The sequence below is a fragment of the Bacillus rossius genome, chromosome 3, assembly GCF_032445375.1.
Source record: "Bacillus rossius redtenbacheri isolate Brsri chromosome 3, Brsri_v3, whole genome shotgun sequence".
NCBI classification, from domain to species: Eukaryota; Metazoa; Arthropoda; class Insecta; order Phasmatodea; family Bacillidae; genus Bacillus; species Bacillus rossius.
In genome coordinates, this window is record NC_086332.1 from 84,877,458 (window position 1) to 84,902,103 (window position 24,646).

General features: G+C 34.7%; 1 protein-coding gene across 5 annotated transcripts in view; it reads right to left on the minus strand.

Annotated features, from left to right (window-relative positions):
- The window catches only part of LOC134530997 (uncharacterized), a 291,668-nt gene that overhangs the window by 19,452 nt on the left and 247,570 nt on the right, over window positions 1–24,646 (minus strand). For all 5 annotated transcript variants that reach the window (XM_063366412.1, XM_063366415.1, XM_063366413.1 and 2 more), the window contains 3 exons: window positions 13,720–13,863; window positions 9,882–10,022; window positions 6,032–6,168 (listed from right to left, as the gene is read on the minus strand). In XM_063366412.1, coding sequence (XP_063222482.1) covers window positions 6,032–6,168; window positions 9,882–10,022; window positions 13,720–13,863 — 422 coding nt within the window. The remainder of the gene's footprint in view (window positions 1–6,031; window positions 6,169–9,881; window positions 10,023–13,719; window positions 13,864–24,646) is intronic.

Below are 24,646 nucleotides of genomic sequence, written 5' to 3' on the forward strand. Positions count from 1 at the left end.
TGAGTACCGTGCTGACTGACTATATTTTGTTTAAAACAGTGAAACACCATTAAAAATTTGGCCACTGCCTTATTTTTTTCCTTCCAGTCACGTAATATGCAGACTTTCTTCCTGTAAAATGATTTCCCGATTCCTCATCAATTTGAATAATTTTAGAGGTTTTCAGCCGCCATAGATAATCGCAACTGCACACCTTTGGTAATAATTGCAACATCTTTAACACAATTATATGCACTTTCAAACCACACGCAAAATGTCTGTTATCATTTAACCAAAAGCAGACTAACCAACACTGGAGCTTGAAAAAACCTTTGCTATGCAGAATTGCCTTGCATTGTTGTCAAGTTTTGAATGAGCCATGCACCATACTTTAAAACACACATTAAAAAAAATTCTGTGTGGATTATTGGATTAAAAATGATACGGCTCTCAGGTTTTTTAACAAATGGCCATTGAAGAAACCATTACAATGCTGAAACAAGCTTATCTCAAAAAATGCCCTTACTTTGCCAGGTTTCGAATTTTCCGACTTTTCTCAGTTTTTCCGATCTGTGGCCACCCTGTAATATATAAAACTGTATAAAAATTGATTGTGCCATCCATCCTTACGAACCCGTTTTCCCCATCCGTAATAATATGTTTTAGTATATTATTTCACTTAAATGTTGTCTTTATAACTATATATTTTGCATGTGTATTCATTTACAAGTTTTTATTATGTTTCTAGAACAATGGGTATTGCTTTGGTAAAAGAAAGGAAGAAGACTGGTGCACAACATGGCAGCGCCAATTATCCAGACAGTTTTTATGTTCTGGTGCTTTCCATAATTGACAAGTGTTAGCTCCCCTGGGAAGTTGTAAATTTGTGCCAGCCAATAAGAAGTGAACTATGAAAATCTGTTTGTTTTTAACTGGAAACTTTGATGTTAGGGTAAATTAATTTGTGTACTAATGTGTCCTCGTATATGAGGTATGTTGTGATTGGTCAGTGAGGTCATGGCTCTTCCCTGAGTGGTTATAGGCAGTTGTGTAGCCTTATCAGTGATTGTTCATGTAATATGCCGAAAGGATGTGCGGGGGCAGTGGCTCACTGAAAAATATAATAAGTGAATGGAGGTAGACAATTTCACGTCTGGAGTTGGAGCCCTGCTGCAGTTAATTAATTTTAACTCCACCCACCCACCCACTCCCTCTTTTTCCACAATTTTCAGACCTTTGAAATTGAAATTCAGGCCCAGAAGTGTGGCGTAGGCTTATAATAAAGAGGCTACTGTCTAATCAGTCCTTAATTTAATTTTAAGGTCTTTGTTGAATGAATTGTACATCCAGTAGGTGGGAAGTATTATCAGGGTGTCCACAAAACTAGTAAACCAATTTCAGACTTTTTCAAAACATTATAACAAAATTTTTCAACTAGTTTTTATCAAGGAATGATTTTTAAATTTACATGCGTAACCAAAAGCAAACATAAGCAAATTCAGCAAAACATTTTCTACAATTCGTAGGAATGCACAGATTTTTAAGTTAAAAATGCTAAAATATTTGCGAATATAAAATGAAGAGAGTCGCAAAAAAGTTAGGAAAATGCTGCTAGCAATTAAAGTTTCGTGACTTCCAGCACTATTGCTGATTATTTTGGGACTTCTTCGTGACCTATAGACACCCTGATTATGTACTATAGTTTTTCTAGAAAGTTTATTTTTAGTACATTTTTCAACAGATTTTGATGAGTATATACAATAATCCAATTATATACAGCTTTATTATCTTAATGGTTAGTATTACATAAAATACAATTAGAATAAATTTGTAGGATATTAAACAATTTTTCATGTATATGAGCAACAGTTTTCAAGAAAAATAAGAAAACAACTTTTTCCCCTCTTATTAAGGGGGCCACCAGTCTCCCCTAATGAGATACTGCAGGAACACCGCTTCTAAAAATCATTCAGAAAAGTTTGATTATGACGTGTAAGCAGCGACTTGCTTTTATAACAATGTACAAGGTAAAGGTGATTTTTTCAGGGTGGCGAGCGACCGGGAAAACCTGGAAAACCGGGAAAGGTCAGGAAATTTTTGTGATTTCTGTGATGCTTGGTAAAGTCAGGGAATAATATTAAAAAACGTAAATCCATAACTTACTAAACAGACATTTCTACATTTCTGCAGTGGTGTGGTAAGATGTACCAATTTCTTGGTATACATACCAGTTTCATGTTCCATATTTATTTTTACCATGATAATTTTGTTGTGTAAAGGTGCCACGGCGTACCAGTGTTTCGTCCCAAATAAATGGTTTTTCTGGCACGTACTACGATTTACTTCCAAGCATCCACTGCCAGTGTTGCCAGACCAGTGGTTTCCTTTGTGGATGTGGTGTGATTTTGTTTTAGTTCCCACTGTGATAAAAGCCACTCAGTCGGTGGTTTATCTTGTTTGCTGTTTGTTAAATTCTATAAAGTTTTTTTTAAAATGAATTTTAGTTAGTCTACTGTAGTGTTTCAAGCCGTTTTGGAGGTGAATGTAGTTACATAATGAGAATGCGAGATATGAACGTGCGGGCGGACCTGGCAACACTGGGTTTCATTGCTCATTTGTCTTTGTCCGTTCTTGCTGTGCGTGCGTCTCTTTGAGCTGTGTTTGTGTTACGTTGTTTACTTTTATATGTTGCGGTAATAATATTTCCTCAGCTTATGCAAGTGTATCATTCAAGAGGAATTCATTGACTTAAATTTTATTATATCTACGGCACCGCCTAAAGGACGAACATGGCGTAAACTTTTCTGCTGTGTACTGTGTAGTGACAATTGTGTCATTTGTGTGATCAGAAATTACGGTGAAGCGTGACCTGTGTTTTAGAAAATTTTCTAGAATATAAAAAATGTCTTGATAGTAGGCATTTCCTGTGTGTTTCATTTCTACGGCTGCAGTGATCTAAAAAAAATAATGGCAGGTAGGAAAAAAACTTTATTTAGGTCGGATTGGTTAGCCGATCCTACCTTAAAATGGATCGCTAGATGTCCAAAAGACAATAATTTAACAAGGTGCAATTGGTGTAATGTTAATTTTTCTTTAAGCAACATGGGCCACCGTGCTGTTACAAGTCACATGGAAGGAAAAAAACACTTGAAGTAGGCTGAAAGTTTAAACTGTGTGAAGGTTAATGCTTTTTTCAAGTCTGTACCTTGTGAAACTAAAGCTTTCCATCGACATCTTCAGTCTCGGAGCATTCAGCTGGTGGGGAAATAGCATATGTACAAACATCTGTGAATAAAGAGCAGCCATCTGGACCTCAATGTTTGAACCAGTCTGTGGTAAAGTCATCCAGTGTAATTAAACCATTTATGCTAAATGATGAAGTCACGGAAGCTGAAATATTGTGGTGTATTCAATGTGTGATGATACACAGATCTTAGCGTGCAGCTGGGCGTGATGTACTTATTTTTCGTACAATGTTTCCAGATAGTACCAAAGCAAGGAAACTTCAGTTGCAGAGAGATAAGGTAGGTTATTATATCACATTTGGTCTAGCACCATATTTCAGGGATGAAATCAGTAAAATGCTGAAAGGACAAAAAGTCGTAATAGGTTTTGATGAATCTCTAAACAAAGTTTCGCAAAAGCAACAGATGGACATAACTGTACGATTTTGGGATTTAGAGTGTGATGGTGTTGTGACCAGGTATTACACATCTGTTTTCTTAGGCCAATCAACTGCATTTCACTTACTAAATGCTTTCACATGTGGTATCAAGAGTCTTTCTCTCCATGAAATTGTTCAGATTTCCATGGACGGGCCCAATGTCAACTGGAAGGTCTTGCGAGAACTTAAAAATGACATTAAATCTAGTTGTGAAGAGCATGCCCCAGAAATATTAGAACTAGGCAGTTGTGGTTTGCATACTGTAAACTGTGCATTCAAGGCAGGTATAGTTAGTTCAGACTGGAAAATAATAGAATTTCTTCGAGCTTTGCATAATCTTTTCAAAGACGTGCCTGCCAGACGAGCTTTGTATACTTCAGTCACATCATCAGAAGTATTTCCCAAAAAGTTTTGTGCCAAATAGTTCAGTTGCACATCGAGCTCTTGAAATCCTTCCCAACATCATACTGTTTGCGAAAGAGATGCAGAAAGACAAGAAACTTTTGCCACTTTGCAATAGCTTCAGAATTGTAGCAGATATAATGAAAGATCCATTGTTACCTGTAAAAGTTACATTTTTTAAATCTTTGGCATCTGATGTAGAACCCTTCCTGACAGAATTTCAGGCTGATGTGCCATTGGTACCATTTCTTCATTCTTCTTTATCTACCATGATTCATGAACAAATGGAGCACATTGTTAAGAGTGAGATACTGAAAAGTTCTCCTTTCATGCAAAAAATTGATTTGAGTAAAGTGGCAAATTTGCATACTGCTAAATTTATGTCTCTTCCATTTAGCATACTCTATAAACTAAAAAAAGTGAAGACTGCTTCAGAGCTCGATGTTTTGAGATTCCCTGAGTGTTGCAAGCAGTGTAGAACGTTCGCCATTAGCATACAAGCTTACAAGAGCTGTGTCATGTTTTGACCCAAACATTGCATAAAATGTAGAGCTGGGAAGCAAGAGATTGGCCATACTTCTTACTGTGCTGACTGACAATAAATGGGTGGACATATCTGTGGCAGACAAAGCTTTGCGTGAGTATAAGAGCACATGCTCGCAGCCAAATGTTCAGGATAGCTTAAAAAAATATTCATGGAAATCTCTACGTGTTGACCATTTCTGGAGAAACCTTTTTAAAGAATGCACAGAGTCTGACAATGTTGCACAAGTGATGAAACTTGTAATGATCATCTTGCATGGCAATGCAAACCTTGAAAGAGGATTCTCTGTAAACTCTGAGAGTTTGTTGCCAAACATGAAAGAAGAAAGTTTAGTGGGCAGAAGGTGTGTGTATGATGCAGTAACTTGTTCAGGTGGTATAGAAAAACTTAACATTAGCAAAAAACTTATTCACTCTGTTCGTAATGCATATTCAAGATTCAGAGAAGCAATTGCATTGAGAAAGGAGGAGGAAGCAGGAAAGAAAGAAGAAGCAGCTAGGAAAATAAAATCTCAAATGATAATAAAAGAGCTGAAAGAGATAAAGTCCAAAATCATTGAAGATGCTCACAGTCAGTCGCAACTGATTGATGATGAAATTAAAACAATGAAGTAATTAATATTACTGTGGCAATTAAAACTTTTAAAATTCAGAAATTTTATAGTGAAAAATTTTTATTTTGTGGATTTGTGACACTTTGAAAACTGCATTTTACAAGTGAACAATGAATTATTACTAGTGAAAATTTTTGTGTGTTAAATGCTTAAGACTTTGCTATTTAAATAATCAAGATATGATATGAGTGTGCAACATGAAACTGTTGGTAGGTAAGCAGTGTTCATATTCACATAAAAAATTTGTAGAGATTGTAACCTTGTTATTTATTTTGCTTTTCTGTATAGTCAGGGAAAAGCAGTAGCTTACCTGGAGAAGTCAGGGAAAAGGCAGGGAAATTTTTGTAGAGGTTTTGCAAGCCACCCTGTTTTTTGCTCTTAACCCCTCCACTTTTACAGATATGTAAGACTTTTTTAAATCATCTTATACATGGGCACAAATACCAGGAGGGTGGTGGTACGGGGCAAGGAGAAGGGGGGGGGGGGGGTGGCACATGCAACCCCCACCACCACCAAAATAAAAAACTCTTCAATGAGTGGGGCCCACTTGTATTCCAAAAATAGGAATTGGGAAATAGGAATGATAAACATAATTTTGTGGGTCCCCCTGGGAAACAAAAAGATTTTCGCCCCTATTCTTATATTTTTCTTGCAATATTATGCATTCTACTAGCAACAATAAGCAACATATTAAGTAATACACCTAGTTAATTCAACAGTTGTAGGTGATAGTGACAGAAAAATAGTTGGACCTACAGTATGTGTTAGTACGTATGATGAGGCCCTATTTATTCTCAATACACAAGACATAAAGGTAACTAATACTCACTTTCCTAAAGTAGGAGTACCTGTAGAAACTGCTTCCTTAGCTGCAAGAAAACATTGCAGAAGGATTTCAGTTCTCCACCGGCCATCACCCACCATGATACACAATAACTTCAGTGCTGACAACAGCATATCACAGTCCTGCAAAAGAATGTCTCTGGTAAATCAACTGGCCTGAATGACAGTTAACACATCCATGATGGTATACACATCCCCTTATCAAGGAGATACAGTAAAACCTTTTTGTTGCGACCCCATTTATTGCGACCACCTCTCTATTACAACCCGATTTCAAGGAACCATGAAAAAATTGCCGAAAATCCGGAGAAAATCGGACAGAAAATAAGTTTCTTGTGGTAACGTGTTACTGCGTTTCTCTTGCCGAGTGCTGTACAGCCGTAGGCAGCACATATCTAAAAATAGATACCACTTCCTGTCGACCGCTGTCAGCGCTTAACAACCCCCATTCCACGTCCCTTTGCCGGCAGGGTGCAGATAAAGGTTTTTGTGGCAACGTGTTTACATTTAGCTTTTTGCGAGTGTCTAATGTGGTACGCAGTTAAGGCAAAGAAAGCTACCTGCTGGATTTCTCTTGATTTTGATTACTATCGGTTGACAATGTTTGCTTAGTTTTTGAAGTCCTTTGGTATATTTTCTGGCTTGAATTTGTGAACTAATACAATGCAGGAAAAACCCTCCGGCCTCAGCGTGTGAACATGGTAGTAGGCTCACCCTCTCCCCGTACCGTGCGCTGCGGCCGATCTCGGATGCTGCTTGTACTTGTTAACAATCATGTTATCTGCTTCATTTTAACGAGAGTAAAAATATATTAAAACTGTCAGCAAATTGATAAAAGCTTTATTTGTCCGCAAAACAGGGCACAACACTGGCCCGCCAGTTGTTTTCATTCAGAACGTGGCTAAAGAACTTGCATGGATCAGGCTGAAAACATCCGGCAATACGTGTAGGTTATAAGGAATCGTTATCAATTGAGATGTTCTGTTTTGTTTTTCGAGTAGATATACATAGCGACCATCTGGATGCACGCTCGCCTCGACTTGTTTTAACTGCCGCAGCGATGTTTATTTTGACAGCTCAAGCAATTATCTTTTCCCGTGGGTTGACAGAAAAAGGTTGCTTTACCCAGCATAAAATAAAAAGGCTACGCCACTTATTCCCCATGCAGGAAACACACTGGCTGCCGTCTGTCTCCCCCGCATTTATCTTTCTTCTAACATTCCACGTCTCGCCTCTCGCGCGAGCAATAACGAAGCAACCACTCATTGGGCCGTTTTATGCTTTGTTTGGTGACAGCAGCTTGATTTTATTCGGTATATTCCTTTTCATATGACCCTTGCTATTAAAATACATTTATATTTAAGGTTGAAAGCTTGTAAATTCCTTGCCAGAGATGACTGAACTCGAACTTGGTGTGAAAAGTGACATATTTTGACATACTTTTTTTTGGGCGTGTTTGGTGGGGAGGGAGGGGTCCGAAAATATTTACAACGATCTTACCCCTTCCTCACCACTTTAGTACCCCATTCATAATAGCCCAATTTTACGGGAGAAAGGAGGGTGAAATGAGCATTTTCTCACTGAAGGTTTTTCAAAGGGGAGCGAAGTTGGGGTGTTATAAGGGAGAACACTAGATGGTTTGTGTGTCTGGGAGGGATGAGCTAGCCTTGAAGAATGTTACCGAGGGGAGGGAGGGGTGAGCTTATGCGTCATGAAGCCGCCGCCGCCAGCCAGTCGGGCGAGCTTAGTGTGCGCCCACTCGCGTTGCAGAACCTACCGCTGCCATATTTTAAAGGAAATGTCCCATTATTTTTTTGTTATTCTTACATGAACATTATTGGAAGTATTAAAGCCGACACAAAAATACGCTGTGTGTTAAAATTAACAGATTTTAATGATCTTTCATTTCGTTTTTTTTTTTTTTTAATTTTTTCTGATTTTCACATTTTGGTAAAAATGTCCAAGTTTTTGACGGTTCCCGAGAATGTATTCGTGAAATCATTGCTATGTTAAATCCGGGGTTCTAGTGTATTTAACTACGGCAAGCAGAAAACGTACATGTAAACTAACCAGTAAAAATAAATTGTCCTTGACATATTTCTTTAGAGGTGGCCTGTAGGGCGGCGGACTTGTCATGAAGGTTGAAGTGGGTTTAAAGCAAAGCCGTCTAGCATTGTGAGTGACAGCATCCTGCCAATGTACTGCTGGTTTCTTAGCGAGTAGTGGTTTGAAAAGAGGGGGGTTTGAAATCAACTGAAAATTTCGGAAAACATCTATTACGACCCCCCCTCTATTAAGACCCTATTCCTGGGAACCATGAGGGGTCGTTTCTTTTAATGTATTACCAACAGAAAATATCTAGAATAAAACACAAATTTTTGGATTCAATTAAAAAAGGTTACTAAAATAATTACATTGATTACATAGAAATTACATTAATTACATAGATTACTCTAACAGTATTTTTTTTTATCCAGCTGCATTTCTTTTATGAGATTCTTATAACTTTCTTAGGTCATAAACTAATACATATATTAATTAATACTTTTGTGGAGAACAAAATGTATTTACCCACATATGGGTTGCACATTTTATGCATTTTTTTATTTAGTAACTTGAAGTGCTACCCTTATGCAAGAGAACAGAGGAAAATATAAAAATAAACCAGCCAGAGACAGAGTAAGTGTGTATATGTGCGCGTGCGTGTGGGTGACGCCATATGGCAGTGTTGACAGTTTTCCCTCCCTCTCTTTTTGTAAATGTCAGTGAACTTGCACCCACACAATTAACATGTCTATATTGACAGGTGTTAATGATGGAACTGTGTTCAATCATTATAGTATTTGAATGAGATTTCCCATTATTTCAACTGAACATACTGTGAAAAAACTGCAGCCATCGCTGGTGTTTATAAAAAAAAAGTAGCTTGCTGCCTCTTCTCTCTCGGGAATGGGTAAAAAAAAATAAAATAGAATGGAGGAAATGGAACCAAGGGTAAAAAAATAGCAGTCTTCTCCTTTGTCTTGTTAGGAAGTGCAGGAATTGGTTGGGTCGTAAATATAAAGGGGGAGGGGGGAAGTGGCCTACCAACTCCCTCTCATAGTAAACAAAGAAGATCTGAGATCAATCTGACATGACAATAAGCTGAGAAAAGGAACACTTCACTTGTATTCATGGAACTCTAGTAAAGACAGATGTATGGTGCTACTGTGAAAATGTTATATATTTTTTGATCCAAAACTAAGGGTGCGACCAATATGCAGGGGCTACCGTTCTGTGGGTAAATACATAGAAAATTACATTTTATCTTCAAAGTATAGTAATTGTATTATTTTTCAAGTTTATCGCAATTGCGAGTTTTTCAAGTTTCTTAACAATGACTGGTCATAATATAGCAACCACTTTTACATTTTTCACTAAATCATGCATATGAGCTTTACCAGTGTAATTTGGAACTACTGAAAAAGACCAAGCAAATAGATGTTTTGATGTAGAGCACATTCTGAAGCAGTGACAAAATTGATTGCATCATTTATTTAGTATTATGTTTAGCCAAAATCACTTGTTTTCAATGTTAGAAAAAATTCTGAATATAAATGGGAAGCTGCAAACAATCAGGCAAAGTACAAATAAATTCAAATCTTCGAAAACCACGTAAATTCAAATGTGCTGAATATTTCTGTTTTTAAAAATAATAATAATAAAAAGCAAAATTCCAGCATAAAAATGCTAAAAAATGAATTTTAAAATGCTCTAGATACACATACCATCTAAACATCATTAATAATAAATTATTATGTGAAATTTCATGAGAAACCAAACTTAGTAAGCCTTACTTCACAGGGTCGTTTGAAGCAGTACATTAAGGTCAGGCAGAAGATGTGTGCTTGTTCACTGTGAGCCACAACTATGTTGACCATCTTTGCCACGGCAACAGGCAAGTCCTTTGAGGGCTTTCTGGAGCTTGCCGAAACAATCTGAAAATACAACATGCTCTCTCAGAAAGCCAGTACCCAAAATTTCAAAAGCAAACATAATCACTCAAAATTACATCACTTAAAGTCTACCGGGTCACAAGTATTGCAGCACTATGAAAATTAGTAAATATATAAATATGGCAAATTGCCACAGCAATAATGCAGAAAGTTATTTGCCACAGATGTATTGCATCATCAACATTTATTTATGTAAACCAAAGTACAGGCATTAAAGTAGAACACAGCCCATGGTGATAAAATTCCAAAATACCCTGATTTTTCCAGGTTTTCCAGACCGGAATTGACAAATGTCCCTGACCTTTTACACACAAAAAACACTGCGCCCCCACAAGATGTTGACCGTTTTTCTTCAGGAAAAGGAGGTTGTATGTGTCGTTCAAATGTCCCATTTTCATATAAAACATATGCAAACAAATAACAAACAAAAAAAAACATTTTTTCACGAAAGAAACCACTAGGAAATCAACTAAACCTATAACAAAATTTTATTCAGAACTCACCCTATCAAAATTAATTATTGGTAATTCTGAAGGAATGCCTCTTTTCTGGAAAAAAAAAGTTACAAGTTGCAGTTTTATCCCTGACACAATTTCCAATCATTCAAGTTGTTTACCAATAGTTGAGTGGTTACGTAAGCTTTGTTATATTACAATTACTGTGGTATAATAATCATTTGGAATAGGGCTACAATATATATATATATATATATATATATATATATATATATATATATATATATATATATTTTTTTTAAATATTGAAGAAAGTTGGTTAGGCTAGGTTAACTGCATTAAAATTCTACGAATGCATTTGAAAGATTGGTTATGAATTACCTATTTCAGCTAACCTAACCTAAAATTTGATGTCAAAACGAAAAATGATTAGAAGATCTGTACAGATTCACAAATTTTTGCTGATATGCCGATTCAACTGTTGCCAATTCACCGATTCTGAACCAAAACAGGAGAAAACACATTTTGGTTAAAAAATGTTTTAATTTTGCAAAATTACCTAAAATAACTCATTCTAAGAAAAGAATGCAATTGAAACACACAAGTATTTTATTTTATTAATGGAACATAACTTCTCTTTTATTAACTCGTATAGTTAGATTAATTTCATTTGTTTGTTGATGACCTGTTAGTTGCTTGTTGAAAAATAAATTAACTAATGGAGGCTGGAAAATTTAATTATTTAATACATATGACGTCAACCGGGGCTTCGCCTCGTAAGCCTGGTCCGACTCCACTGTCCAGTTCCCCTCCTTCCCGGCATTTGTACCTTCGACGATTGTAAATGTACGTGTTTTCAAATTGCGCGCCACAAACTACTGCAAGAGGGCGCTTAGTGGCAGTGTGACGTGACCCAGAAACCAATAAAAACAATTATTATTTAAGTATTAATATATAAAGTAGCTATTGTTTAAGGTTCTGAGCCCGGATGAGAGATTGTATAAATTATAAGTGTTTTTTGTCTCTTTCTTAAAACTAACCCTTGGCGCAAGATCATAGAGTAGAATAATGGTTTTGTTCCGGCGGGAAGCTAACTGCAGCCCGCGTGCAGAGCGCTGCTCGCCCCAATTCCTATTCATCATCGGCCGAGACCAGACGTGCGCGGAGTCATCAGAGATGTGTGGCCCAGTGTCGCCAACACCGTGGTATCCATGTATGTTAAGCGGAGTGGTGTGCCCGACGCCTAGAGTGAGCCAAATCTTAATAAATTAGCTCAATTAATTAGAGGACTAATATCTCGCCTCACACGGGCCACGTAACACCCTGACCAGGAGTCTCAGCAGGGTCCATGTGCCCACTCACGTGGTGGCGCCCACTACAAATAGCCTCGGGTAAGCAGCTATGTCCTCCAAAATTATATAAAATAAGATTATTTAATAATAGGTAACTATGAAATGTACTGTTTCACAAAATAGGTAGTTTAAAAAAATGAATTTCAAATGTGCAAAATGGTGAGACTTTGTATAGGTTTACAATTGAAGAATGGGAATTCCAATACCATCTTAATGTGTGCGGCTCAAAAATTTACAGTACCAAACATTTTTGTGGTCGCTTTGCACTGGAAACAGTAAAAGTAATTTATGTTATGTGATATCCTATTTTATTTGGTTATTATTTTTTATTTGATTTTAAAAACTGTACTTAATTAAAAAATGTTTCGTTTCGTTATAATGAACATTTCTTTGCAGTTTAAGCATTTGATACTTTCTGTAGTTTGTAGTGGTAGCCATGCTCTAAATAAAAAAGTTTTTGTTCTTTTTCTAACTTTACAGTGCTGGTGATATATTTATTTATGCATTAGATTCAAGAACGTTATTAAAACACAGAATGTATGAGTTTGATATGTACGGCTGGCACACATAGCTAAGAATAGATGCGAGTTTAAAGTATGTAGTAGTACGAAAAGTGAAAAGGGTACTGGTGGATTTTTAGGTTATGACAGACACTTTCATTTTTCAATAATATAGGCCCAAAAATTAACAAGCGCATCGTTAATCTGTAGAAATGCCGATTCAAAATAATATCGGCAACATCGGCTTCTGCCGATTTATATAGGCACAGCTCTAATGAATAGTACCGAGTACAAACCACTTAATAGAATAAGAGGGTAACCAAGTTGCAGTTACCAGATATTGAAAGCTCATTTTATGAGTAACTCAATTATACTGACATCCTTGCAGATTTGCTGATTGTGGTTATGTGACACTTCATAGCACACTGTTGTTTTTTGTGCAAATTTTTTTATTTTTTAATTTCTAAATTTACCCAATGCCATCCCCCCCCCCCGCCCCCAACCAGCTGGAATCAAAATATTATTGTATTTTATATATTTTGTTTAATATTAACAGATAAGCCCTACGTATGCATCCAGTCTATAAGAACATTAAAGAAATAAATATATTCTCTTTGGTCTAGATCTCCTTACCACAAAAAAAATTATTAATTTTAATTTTAATTTTAACGCAATTGATAAAATTATTCTGCTATTTGTAGAAGCCAGTAATCTAGAGAACTATTGTAAATAAATTCAGTGCTAGATTATTTTGACGAATACACTTCATTAAAATAAATGTCCGCGTAATAAAATTAATGCAGTTTGAGATCAAAATACGTGTCTGAAAATGATTACTATCGATTCACATGAAACCATCGAGTACTAGCGAACTTGTACGCAAACATGCGTAAATATATTTTTTCTCTTCTTTAACTACATGTTTACAGAAAAACCCCTGAGAATTCACGAAAAGAAGGAAAATAAACAGAATTTTGTGATATTAAATGTTTCCGAATATTTTTAGGTGCCTAAACGTCAATGAAAGCAGTATTTTCCATTTCACTTTTGTTAGCACAAGAAGAAATTCCAGAAATATGTTGTGCTTTCCTTGACATTTCCCGAAATTTCCTGACTATTTAAATTCCCTCACTTTTCCCAGTTTTCTAGTCCTGTAGCAACCATGACTGCCAGAATGAGAGAAAAAAAGGGAAAGGGGGAGTGTAAAAGACACACACACAAAACTTAACTTTTTTACCAGATGGTGACTTACATGAGTAGTAGTGAGTACACACACTTGAATCGACTCTAACGTTGAAAATAATTTGAGCTCACATCTTTCAAACAAATGACTTGGCAACGTAACTTTCTTAGTGAGGAAAAATGTACTTACATTATACTTATCCTGAGACAGTAGTTTGAACACAGCTTCAATGTATGGCAAATACAGCATCATTATCATTTGAGAATTGCTCCCAACAAAAAGTTTGCTAATGCTTAACACATTAGTCATTACAGTCTTGAATACTTCACGTTCCTGCAAAAGAAAAAAAAAAGAACCCTAACAATAAAACAACACTGTTTCATAACAACTGGTTTTAAGAGAATATGCTTCTGAAGATTTAAAAAAAATTAGAAAAATTAGTAATTTTTAGAGCTAAAACTTAAATCAAAATGTAAACATTTAACTTTTAAATTTTGATATTAAAGAAAAAAGGAACATTTTGTGGCAGCCTTAGAAATTGATAAATTGATTTTACAGGGGATCCGTTTAATTTGAACATTATATATATATACACACACACACACACATACAAACAAACAAAAACTTACAGCTGTGAGGTTGAATAAAAACAGCATCAGGTTATTTAGCACCATACACACCCCTTTTCGGCTCAACCTACAGGCGTGGGTAGATTTCAAAGTACCTATTTTTTCTGGAAATATTTTGGAAATTTCTATAACTTTTGGAACATTTTAAGAACTTAATGTACATGATATAAATATGTTTTCCAATATTACAAAATTATCGATTAAATATTTGCTCATTTTCCGTGCAGCAAAAATATTACGAATATTTTTAATTTTAACTCAATGTATCCAGCATTGAATAGTTTACAACGTAGCATTGAATAACGTAGAATGAATTTCAAATTATATGCCAACTAAGGTAATTATTTAATTTTTTTGACCTTCAAACACTTTTATTCATCTCGTGCACTAATAACGTGGTCGTATAAAAATTTGCTTTGCACCAAGGTTTAAGATAATATAAGATGGTTTAAAATAAATTCAAATAAATATGATACAATAAAAGTTTTATAATTTTTTTTTTAAATTTCAACCCATGTTTTTACAGTAATAATTTGTTTCATCAAAAATTGTTTCAGCCAAAGTTTTAGATGATGTTTGGTATTCATACAATAAATTACAACTTATATGATAGTATATCTATTTTAAAAAAGTAATGATTATTTTCTACTTTCAAACACTGTTATTTACACCACTTGGTGTAATATTCAGACCCTGGTTTCTAAATTAAATCCTGATCTCAGCCCTAAAAAATCCTGGAAAATCCTGGAAACTTAAAGTCAAAATCCAGTAAACAATCCTTTGTATAATCCTTGCAATTTAAATAAAATAACCATACACCAAAATTTTAACCCGGTAACTTACAAAAAATGTATCCGTTTTTGTTACTAAAAGAATGGTAGATTAAAAATAGCAGAATTAAAATACACATATTTTTAAGCAAACTATCGAAACAATACAAAAATCCATAAATAAATTTCTACCGAATGAATTGTTTGTGGTCATGAAGATGGCTACTTTATGTTTTCGTTGCTGAGTAATATAAGGCGGTTGTGGACTACTATACTTAGTTGAAATAAATGCTGACTTTCACAAACCAACTCAATTTCTTTTTGAGATTTCTTGCTTTTTTTCTCATCTGAAGAGTGGGCTTGAATTCACTCTTTACTTGCATCAAAGCATTTAACACTGGTGACTGCAGAGATGACCGATGTACTGTTTTGATGAGTTTCAATTGGCTGAATGCTCTCTTTACACTTGCATTACTGTGAGGGAGAACCAACATTGCTCGTGCCAAGTTGCAGAGTGTTGGAAAATGTAGTTTGTGATTTCTCTCATACTTGAACACTTGGTGCCAAAAAACATCAATAGGATCTGTAGGCTGAATGTCTGATGCAGGTAAATAAGCAAAATACTCAGCATTCAAGTAATCATGATCATTAAAAATTACATTTGGGAAAGCTTTGACAGGATTTTCCATCTTCACCCATTCTCCACACTCTTTGGTCCCAGTTTCATGAAACTTCCTAGGTTGTTGAAAAATTCCAATTGTTCGGATGAGGATATTTTGTTCTCTGCTAGGAATGTACGAGCTGAATGACCAATGAATAGAGAAGCATCAGACAGTTAGTTTTGTCATTCAAAATTGATTGAAGTCAGATTACTTTTCTGTACAACACCAAACTGAACGAAACTGGCAATTGTTTGTCGCAGCAGTACACATATTTTACTGTTCAATTTTTGTAGGTATGGTTATTCTTGCTGGAACAGTACATTAAACTTGGCAAATCATTGCAGAACTGCTTCAAGGAAAAGATAGTACAATTTCGCCGAATTTGAATGGAGTATCGTTCTGATTCGTTGAACACATTCCAAACTGCCATCTTTTGATTCAAAAGAATCAAAATATTCGGTCAAAGCTGGCCATTGCTCAACTAGATGATTCACACATTGAAGCATGGCCAGCCATCTGGTGAAATATGGGTGCAAAATCTTATGTTGTTTTATCTCCAAAATATGTTGTACATGTCTATATTTATCTTGGCGTTTTCCAGATATTTTGAAGAAATAATAAATATCTCATGACAACTGCTCACACATATTAGGTATTTCAACACATGCATGTGATGCAGCCAGATATGCAACATGACAGGTGCAATGTAGAAACCTTATGTTATTCTGCTGGCCCCTTATTCTGGAAAGCATAGAATTGAACTCCCCAACCATTGCCTTTGCACCATCTGAAGACATGCTTAGACAATTCTTCCAAGGTATTTCACCTTCTCGAAATGAGCTGCTCCCAATGTTAAACAGATTTCCTCCAGTTGCTTTGCCTTCAATAGAACTTTATAGAACCGTGTTTCTACTTGCTGATGTGTGAAAAATCTTACCAAGATAATCATTTGTCTATTAACTGTTATGTCAGTAGACTCATCAATTAAAAGAGAAAAGAGTGAAGTTCTCATTGTATTCACAATGTCTTCTTCTTCACAAGAGGCTAATGCCTGCTGAATAATCATACCCATTTTTGTGCGACGACAATGAAAGTTTTTTGCTATGTCACTGTCTGGGAACATATTTGGCACTAGTTTAGCAAAGTTATCACTTAAACTTATTGGCAGGTTGTTTTCATAAAAAAAAATTTGCACATTGTAATTCAGCATCAATCAATGGGTCTTTCTTCCAAAATGGGAACATTTTATGTCACTAAAGCAGCACTAAAAAGAAACAATACATACACACTTAATTAATTGATTCTAAATCACAGGAACTAAAACCCTCCTGTTCTATAAATTTTGAACGTCAAATCTGTTTTAATTTTTTTTTGTGTAAACGGAGGAATACATGTATACCTCCGTTACATGTCACATCTTCATTTAGACATTTTCTTTTATAACTATCTCAGATATAAAAAATAATGACAATAAGTTTAACAATCCTAGTAAAACAAATACAATGTTAGTGATGGGATTTTCGATACTTCGATACCTCGATACCTTCGATACTTGACGGTATCGCAAAGTATCGAGTATCGAAACTGTAAGTTCGATACATTTTTTCGATACCGGAATGCTTGTTCATTTGTATTGAATTAAGTTTTGAGTCGCCATCGTACAAAATACAACTTCAGTAGTACCTCGATGATACGTTCTCGTTTCATACATTTTCCCGTGTCATACGCCGATTAATTTTGGTCCCGCCGAAAGTACTATATTTACAATGGTTTACTTTCCCGGAACATACACTTATAAAATAATTAATTTCCCGTTGCATATGTTTTTACGAAGTGGAAAAGTCCTAAAAATCCCCAAATTTTTTTGTTATATTCTTCCTGATAAACTACGTTTTAATGCTTTTATTTTGAAAAAGTTCATTGTTTACCTTTGCAAACGTAGAAAAATAACTTTATCGCACCATAGATATGGATAGTATCAGGAAGACTGTGCACTTCGATAGTAGCATCTATGGCCAGCACCAAGCGAGACTAGTGGCGCAAACTAGCAATGATTATGAAAATGGTGCACGCGCTTTACCAAGGCACGGAACTCATATTTTGTGCATTCATTAATCTTTGAACTGAATATACCCGTTTGTTATTGTTTTATTACGATCGGATTGTTTTGTATTTTACGTTTCTCACGTTAAAATTTTATTTAAAATGGTTCTGTTGCATTAAGTTGTTTGTATAATGAAACAAACAAGAAAAAATTCTGATTTTCTTTTTATTTACATTTGTTCGCGGTAAAAAAAAAAGTGTACTGGAAAATAAAGGGCTAACTCTCTTGAAGATAGTTTGTATTTCACTTCTATTTTTTATACTCAAGTATTTAAAGTTGTTTGAAGTTTGTATTTTTGTAATAAAGAGGGAATTTATATAGTTTAAAATTAATTTATGTTATTTGTAATAATTGTTACTTAATGGGAAAATATTTTTCCCTGGAGTATCGAAAGTATCGAAGTATCGAAAGTATCGAACTGAAAAAACAATACAGAATCGAGTATCGAAAGTGTGGTATCGTCCCACCTCTATAAAATGTGTTCTAGTTTCTTCAATGTATAGTTTTTTTCAATTTTCCCTTTATAAAACCTGTAATATTACTCTAAACTTTGTCACGAGCTTTAGTGTATTCTCCATTATATTAAAATAAAAGTTATACATAACCTCACATGTAAGCATAATTGGCTTTGTTTCCTCTTTGGAACAGCTGGGAGGAGGCCATCTTTGATGTTTCAATTTTTCAGTGGATAAATGTGTGCTGAATCAACAGTTTTATAAGTGTGAACAAATACACCTGATGTATCATCCGTTCATCATCTAAAAAGGTAATTTCAATTACCAGTACATCACTTAAATCCTAATTAATTGTGACATATCAGTATGTTCAACCTTACTAATAGTAATAGCTATCATACATAACCTAAAAGTAAAGCATGTGTTTTGCCTTTTAGTGCAATATGGTATCCTCCGTTCATGTATACACCGTTACACCACAAATGTAACGGAGGATACTGTTTGTGAAACGGAGGATACCATTTGTGTAATTGAGGTATACTTTTAAAATCTTTGGTCTGTTTTAGGTCACATTTAATTTATAGTCTGGCTTAAAAAGTATTACTTCCTTGGACTAGAAAAAGATGTTTATCTGGTAACTTGCTTAAAAATTCCTTGAACATATATATAGTGTTGGGATATTTAAACAAAAAATAGTGTTATTATTAAATTTTCACAAATTTGTTACACTCTTAAATTGTATGGTCTTTTTGTTTATTACAGTTCATAATGGGCAAAACCAACAAGATGACAGCTAAAGAAAGAATGTGAAAATACAGAAAGAAAATTAAGAACAATACAAATCTATATGAGGAATCTAAGAGAAAGGAACAAGAAAGATTCAAGAAACATGTAGAAGACGGAAAAATTAAAACTGCTAAAATCAAAATGAGTGATCGTGCCAAAAGGAACCTGAGAAAAACATGGTGAGAAAAAAACTAGAAAATATAGAGCATCTGTAAAAGATAGAATTCAGATGCTTGAAAATTTAAACGCACAACCTCTTAGTCCTGGCATTCCGAGCACTTCCGGAAGTACTAATAACCGTAGTAGACCTCTTACGGTTGATGATAAGCGAAAAGAAAGTGGAAGAAAGTAAGGAGAAGAAACAGACAGGAATTGAAGGAAAAAATTGCAGTGTTAGAAAATAAATTAAAGGACAGGAATAGGCAACTTGCTAATTATAGACAGCAAAAACACAGATTACAAAAAAAAATATAATGAAGATAAGGAAGAGACACCAAGGAGAACAGTTACAAAACTTTTAGGCAAAACGACAGTGACACATCTTATTCGAAGAAAATTAATTTTAGGAGAAGTTATTCAAAATCAAATAAAGAATAGCTACAAAAATGAGCAGCAATGCAAGAAGAAACGTGAGTTTCTGGGGGAAATTTCTGGAGCAATAGTAAGGAAATACAGATTTATTCATAAAATAAATATTCTGACATCTGAAAAGGCTATGAACTACCACAAAGCAGTAGCACGTGAGGAGCGCATTTCAAGAAACAAAGAGTGTGTCAAAGCTTTTTTTTAGAAAAAGATGAAAATAGCAGGTTAACACCAGGGAAAAGGGATACCATTACAAAGATTAAAACAAAGAAACAAAAAAGGCTTCTGAATGACAATGAAAAATTTGTACCAACGGTTCAGTAAAACACATCCAAATAAACTTTCATATGCCTTATTTTGTAAATATAGGCCATTTTGGATTGTGCTTCCTTGTGTAAAAGAAAGAGATACATGCTTATGTTCTGTTCATGAAAACTTTTCTCTGCTCAAACAAAAATTGAAATCTTTGAAAATGATTACACAAAGTTCCTCACAAGAAATTATTCAAACAGTTAACTGCGAAAATCAGAGTGAAGCTTGCCTTGAAAGGAAGTGCCACCAGTGTAAGAAAAAAATTATAAATTTTAAAGAGTACGATGGAACAGAAGACACAACATTACAAAAATGGATTACAAAAATGTATCACATTTCTGTGAAAGGACAGGAGAAAATTTGCATAAAAACAGTAAAAGAAGATATTGAATGCAAAAAAAGAGATCTGGCTGTTGCATTTGAAGAGTCTTTATGCAAATTCTTGCAGCACACAGCCAACATGAAACATCAATATCATGTACTAGATCATTTGAAGAAGAATCTTACCTCTAATGAACTTTTGATTCACGTAGATTTTTCCGAGAATTTCAATTGCAAATATGAAAGTGAAATCCAGGCAGCACATTTTGGAGGGTAAAAACCTCAAATTTCGTCACACTGTTGTGGCATATATTTTGCAAAAGGAAACTTAGAAAGTGCAACCATTATCTTTCTGTACTTTATCGGAAAGTTTACGCCACGATCCCCCAGCAATATGTGCATACTTGCTCCCTGTCATCGATGAACTCAAATAACAGGTTTGTAACCCTGAGGTGGTCCATTTTGTCAGTGATGGACCAACTACGCAATACAGAAACCGTAAAATGTTCCAGCTAATACGAAAATTTCTCGCTCCTGCTCTAAATGTGAGAGAAGCCATTCACTGGCATTTTTCTGAAGCTGGCCATGGCAAAGGTGCACCAGATGGCATTGGAGGATGTGTTAAAAGAACTGCAGACAGGCTTGTAGCCACAGGTACAGATATTCCCAATTTTCAAAAATTGTATGAAGTGTTACAGAAGGAGATTTCTGGCATCAAGATCCTAAATGTAAGAGAAAGCGAAATTAAGGATATTGAAAATGAACATTTACCCAAATGTATTTCAGCTTTCAAAGGAACAATGCAGGTCCATGAAGTAATAGAATAATGGATTCTGTACTTTACAAATGAATCGTCTGAGTTGTCTACAGTGTGCACGAACAAATTCGTGTCCTCACTATGGGCTTGGCACCATTCAGCTTTGTATCCTTTATTGTTGCACTGTATACTGCCTAATTTAACCACAAGTAATCTCACTTTTAGTTTTTACCAAATTAATTTATATGAAGCTTGATATTCTGTCTCAGGGTAGCACTAAATCTGTTAGTTATGCAAACTATTTAAAAATATACCTACACTTTCCTTAACATCATTTATATCAGGTTCTACACCAGGTAAACTATGTTTTCAGGATGTCTACACTGATTCAAGTGCTTCATCAGCCTCTGAACCAGATAGTGTGAACCTCGTACCGTGTGCATCAGCAAAAGTTGATGACTTATGTAGTGGTAACAGTGCACGGGAAAAAAAATTTCACGCCAGTATGTCGCTTTTGTACTGGCAGTTCAACAAAGAGATGAATTCTCTGTCAAATTTCTAAAGAGATCTTGTGGTGATAAGTTCATTTTTCCAACAGAAGATGAGACTTATGTAATCAATTCCAGAGACATACTGAAAGTGTTGGACTGCCCAACTATAAACCAACGTGGGCAATACTTGTTTCAAAATACATCAGAATTCCCACAAATAGGCTAGAATTAGTTGCGGGCTTTGAACTGTCATGTTTTGCTCATTATTCATTAAGATTGTCTACTGTTATTGAGTTTCACTGTACGTAGTTTTTAAAATTTAATTAACTGAATTTTTTTTTTGTTTATCAATGTCCAGTTTGGAGTAGGCTTTAGGATATTAATAAAGTCCAATTTTGAAGTTTTTTATACAGATGTACAAATGTCATTTAAAGAATTACATTACATATTAAAATCTCTATTGATTTGCATAATATAATGCTGTTCTATCACACAATGTCTCCTCCATTACATAGCTGTATCCTCCGTTAACAGTATTTTACAAAACATTAAAAAAATCTATAAACTACAAGTAAAGGAAAAAAGATGTTGACCAGTGGCATACATCGATTCAGAATAAGTTAATAAGTGTATCAGAATAATCAAAAACTTAAATTGATAAAATAAAAATAAATAAATAATTGAGCACTTCAATAACTCCCTTTTTCCAAGAATGACCCCAATACATAACTGGACGGCGAGGAACTCAGTTCTATGCCCCTTTGATTTCTTTTGTGACAATTCAGTATTTCCGTGACGTTGCAGATCCTTAAGCCCCCCACTGACAATGTTGACCTAGAATTACACACTGTGCACTTAGCTTGGTAATCGCTGCTCCCTGGCTTTATCCATTCTAGTTGGTTTTCCCATTCTTGTTTATACTTCTGCTTAAACGGTGCCCAATCTGGTGACACCTTACGTTTATTGTTCATCGTAACAAGGGCTGCAAGTATTTACCTAATTCTAGTTTTCTGATAGGCATTTCAAAATGTTAAATTTCTAAGAAGAAACTGAGGCATGACAATTGTTATTTTATTGAGGGATTGAAGGATGCAGGGAAGGGGTAGAAGATTGAAAAGAAAAGGAGTTTTTTTTTTAAACCAAGAGACAGTTTCTGATGAAACCAAATTGACACTAGCAAAACTGAAAATATAAATACATAACTCATTAACATTGAAAATCAGCCAAAAAACAATATCAAGACAAACCACATGTGATACTTTATGCAATACGTATCATGTTTCAATAAATGGCAAAAACTTTTTTAGACATTGTTACAGGTAATAAAATTTTGGTATATAATATGTAACTAGGGATGTACTGACATTCAAATACTAAATGTTTATTTTAATAGGGTCCAACTGATTATTATTTACTTTGATTTTCTAATCAGGGTATCTACAAATCTGTAATATAATTTATCTTACTTTTTTCTGACCAAAATTTCTGATTTCCCTATATTTTTAAAAAAATAATTTACCTATTTTGCAGCAGGCACTTTAAGGAATCATTTTATTTGTACCTTGCGCCCTTGGTTTTGAAACATACCCAAATTTTTCTTAGCATTAAACCATGCACATTGAAGTGAACCGCCGAAAAATAAAATTCTATACTGCAGGCTTCTGCGAAACCTGTTATTTACGAATAAATATTATTTTACAAATCCAATCTAACATACGGTTAAAACCTTTTTTTTCCACACTTGAATTATAAATAACATTTAATAATATTTGTAAACCTCTACATAATAATATACTGACCATGCCAGCCCCCTTGTTTGTGAGTTAGTGTGTAAAGTTTCTTCTAAAACTATGAGCTTTATTTGGATGGGATACTTTTTTTACCGGCTAGCACGAGGCTTTACCTTGGATTCAGAAGAGAGTACTGAGACAGGTCTCAAGTATTAAGTCTATTAATGTAGGCAGTGATATATTTAGAGCCACAAGGTATATTGTCCTATTTACTGAGGCCATGCTATATGAACTTGTGGAAATACAGTTTCTGTTTTTCTGCTCACATCTGTAGCTATAAATTTTTTTAATGGTTATGCAAATATTAGCCATTCACAAACTTCTGCAAAAGTAAATACATGTTCCTTGCAAGACAAGTAGTGGTAATTAAAATGTGATTTGTTTGGTTTCATGTGAAATGCCTTCGCAAACACTTTCATAAGCTGCTACTAGTGTATGTAAAAGTGCCAACAAGTACACTCACTTGAAAGAATTTATGTCAGTTGCAAAAATAATTATTTTGCAATGGATACATCGAAATAAGCACTATCTGCTGATTATTTTTGTGATCTTTATAGCAACCGCTTATAATTGATTAAATTACTGTAGTTTAAATTCTGTATGCTTTATGCTTCTGTGGAACATTACGGCTGTAAAAACCCATACAGCAATCCCCACTTGCTACACAGTTTATTAATTAATTATTATGGAGTCCCACCATGTTTAGTAATTAGTACATTGGTTAGGGTTTTGGATATTATTAAAACAACAGCTTTATATTACCTTAAAGAAGCATTCCTGTTTTTGCTATAAGTTTTAGGATCATAACTTACAATGTTTCAGGCTTTTTAAATAATTCTGACAATTTGCTTGCTTTATGGCGAATAAGCACCTATGCATTTTGATGTTTATTTGTATAGTTACATTTTATCTGCCTTAAAAAACATTATTTAAGTATTGCTTGTTTTTGCTTTGTTCGTAAATGAGTAATAACGTAAGTTCCTTTGTACTTTTTTTCCCCCCATGGCCCTTTGTTTGATTGAGGAAGTGCATTGGTTTGCTGGTTGCATAATAGTTAGAGAGAGAAAGAGAGTTCGGTAGCTGTGAAAAAGGACTCGGTGCTGTTGTCATACGCCAGTATTGCTAGTAATTTATCAAGGTGGTTTTGTGTTAAATATGGTGTCACAAGACTTTGTAACATTTTTCTTGTAATTTCTGCTGGAAAAGCATAAGAGCAGGAAATTTGTATTCTGCTATGTTTTTGTGAGGGATGTGCTGTGATTGGCTGGAGAGGTCATGTACTTGCTACTTCCTTCGGGTGATATGCATTGTTTTTATGCTCTCAAGTCCTATATTGTTTCATGGCTATAGTTAAATTTTTTTAATTGTTTAATGGATGCTTAATTTTTCTCATTTCATGTTAGAACATTTTTACTTTACTAATGAAAACCAGATGAATGAATTTTACAAATTTT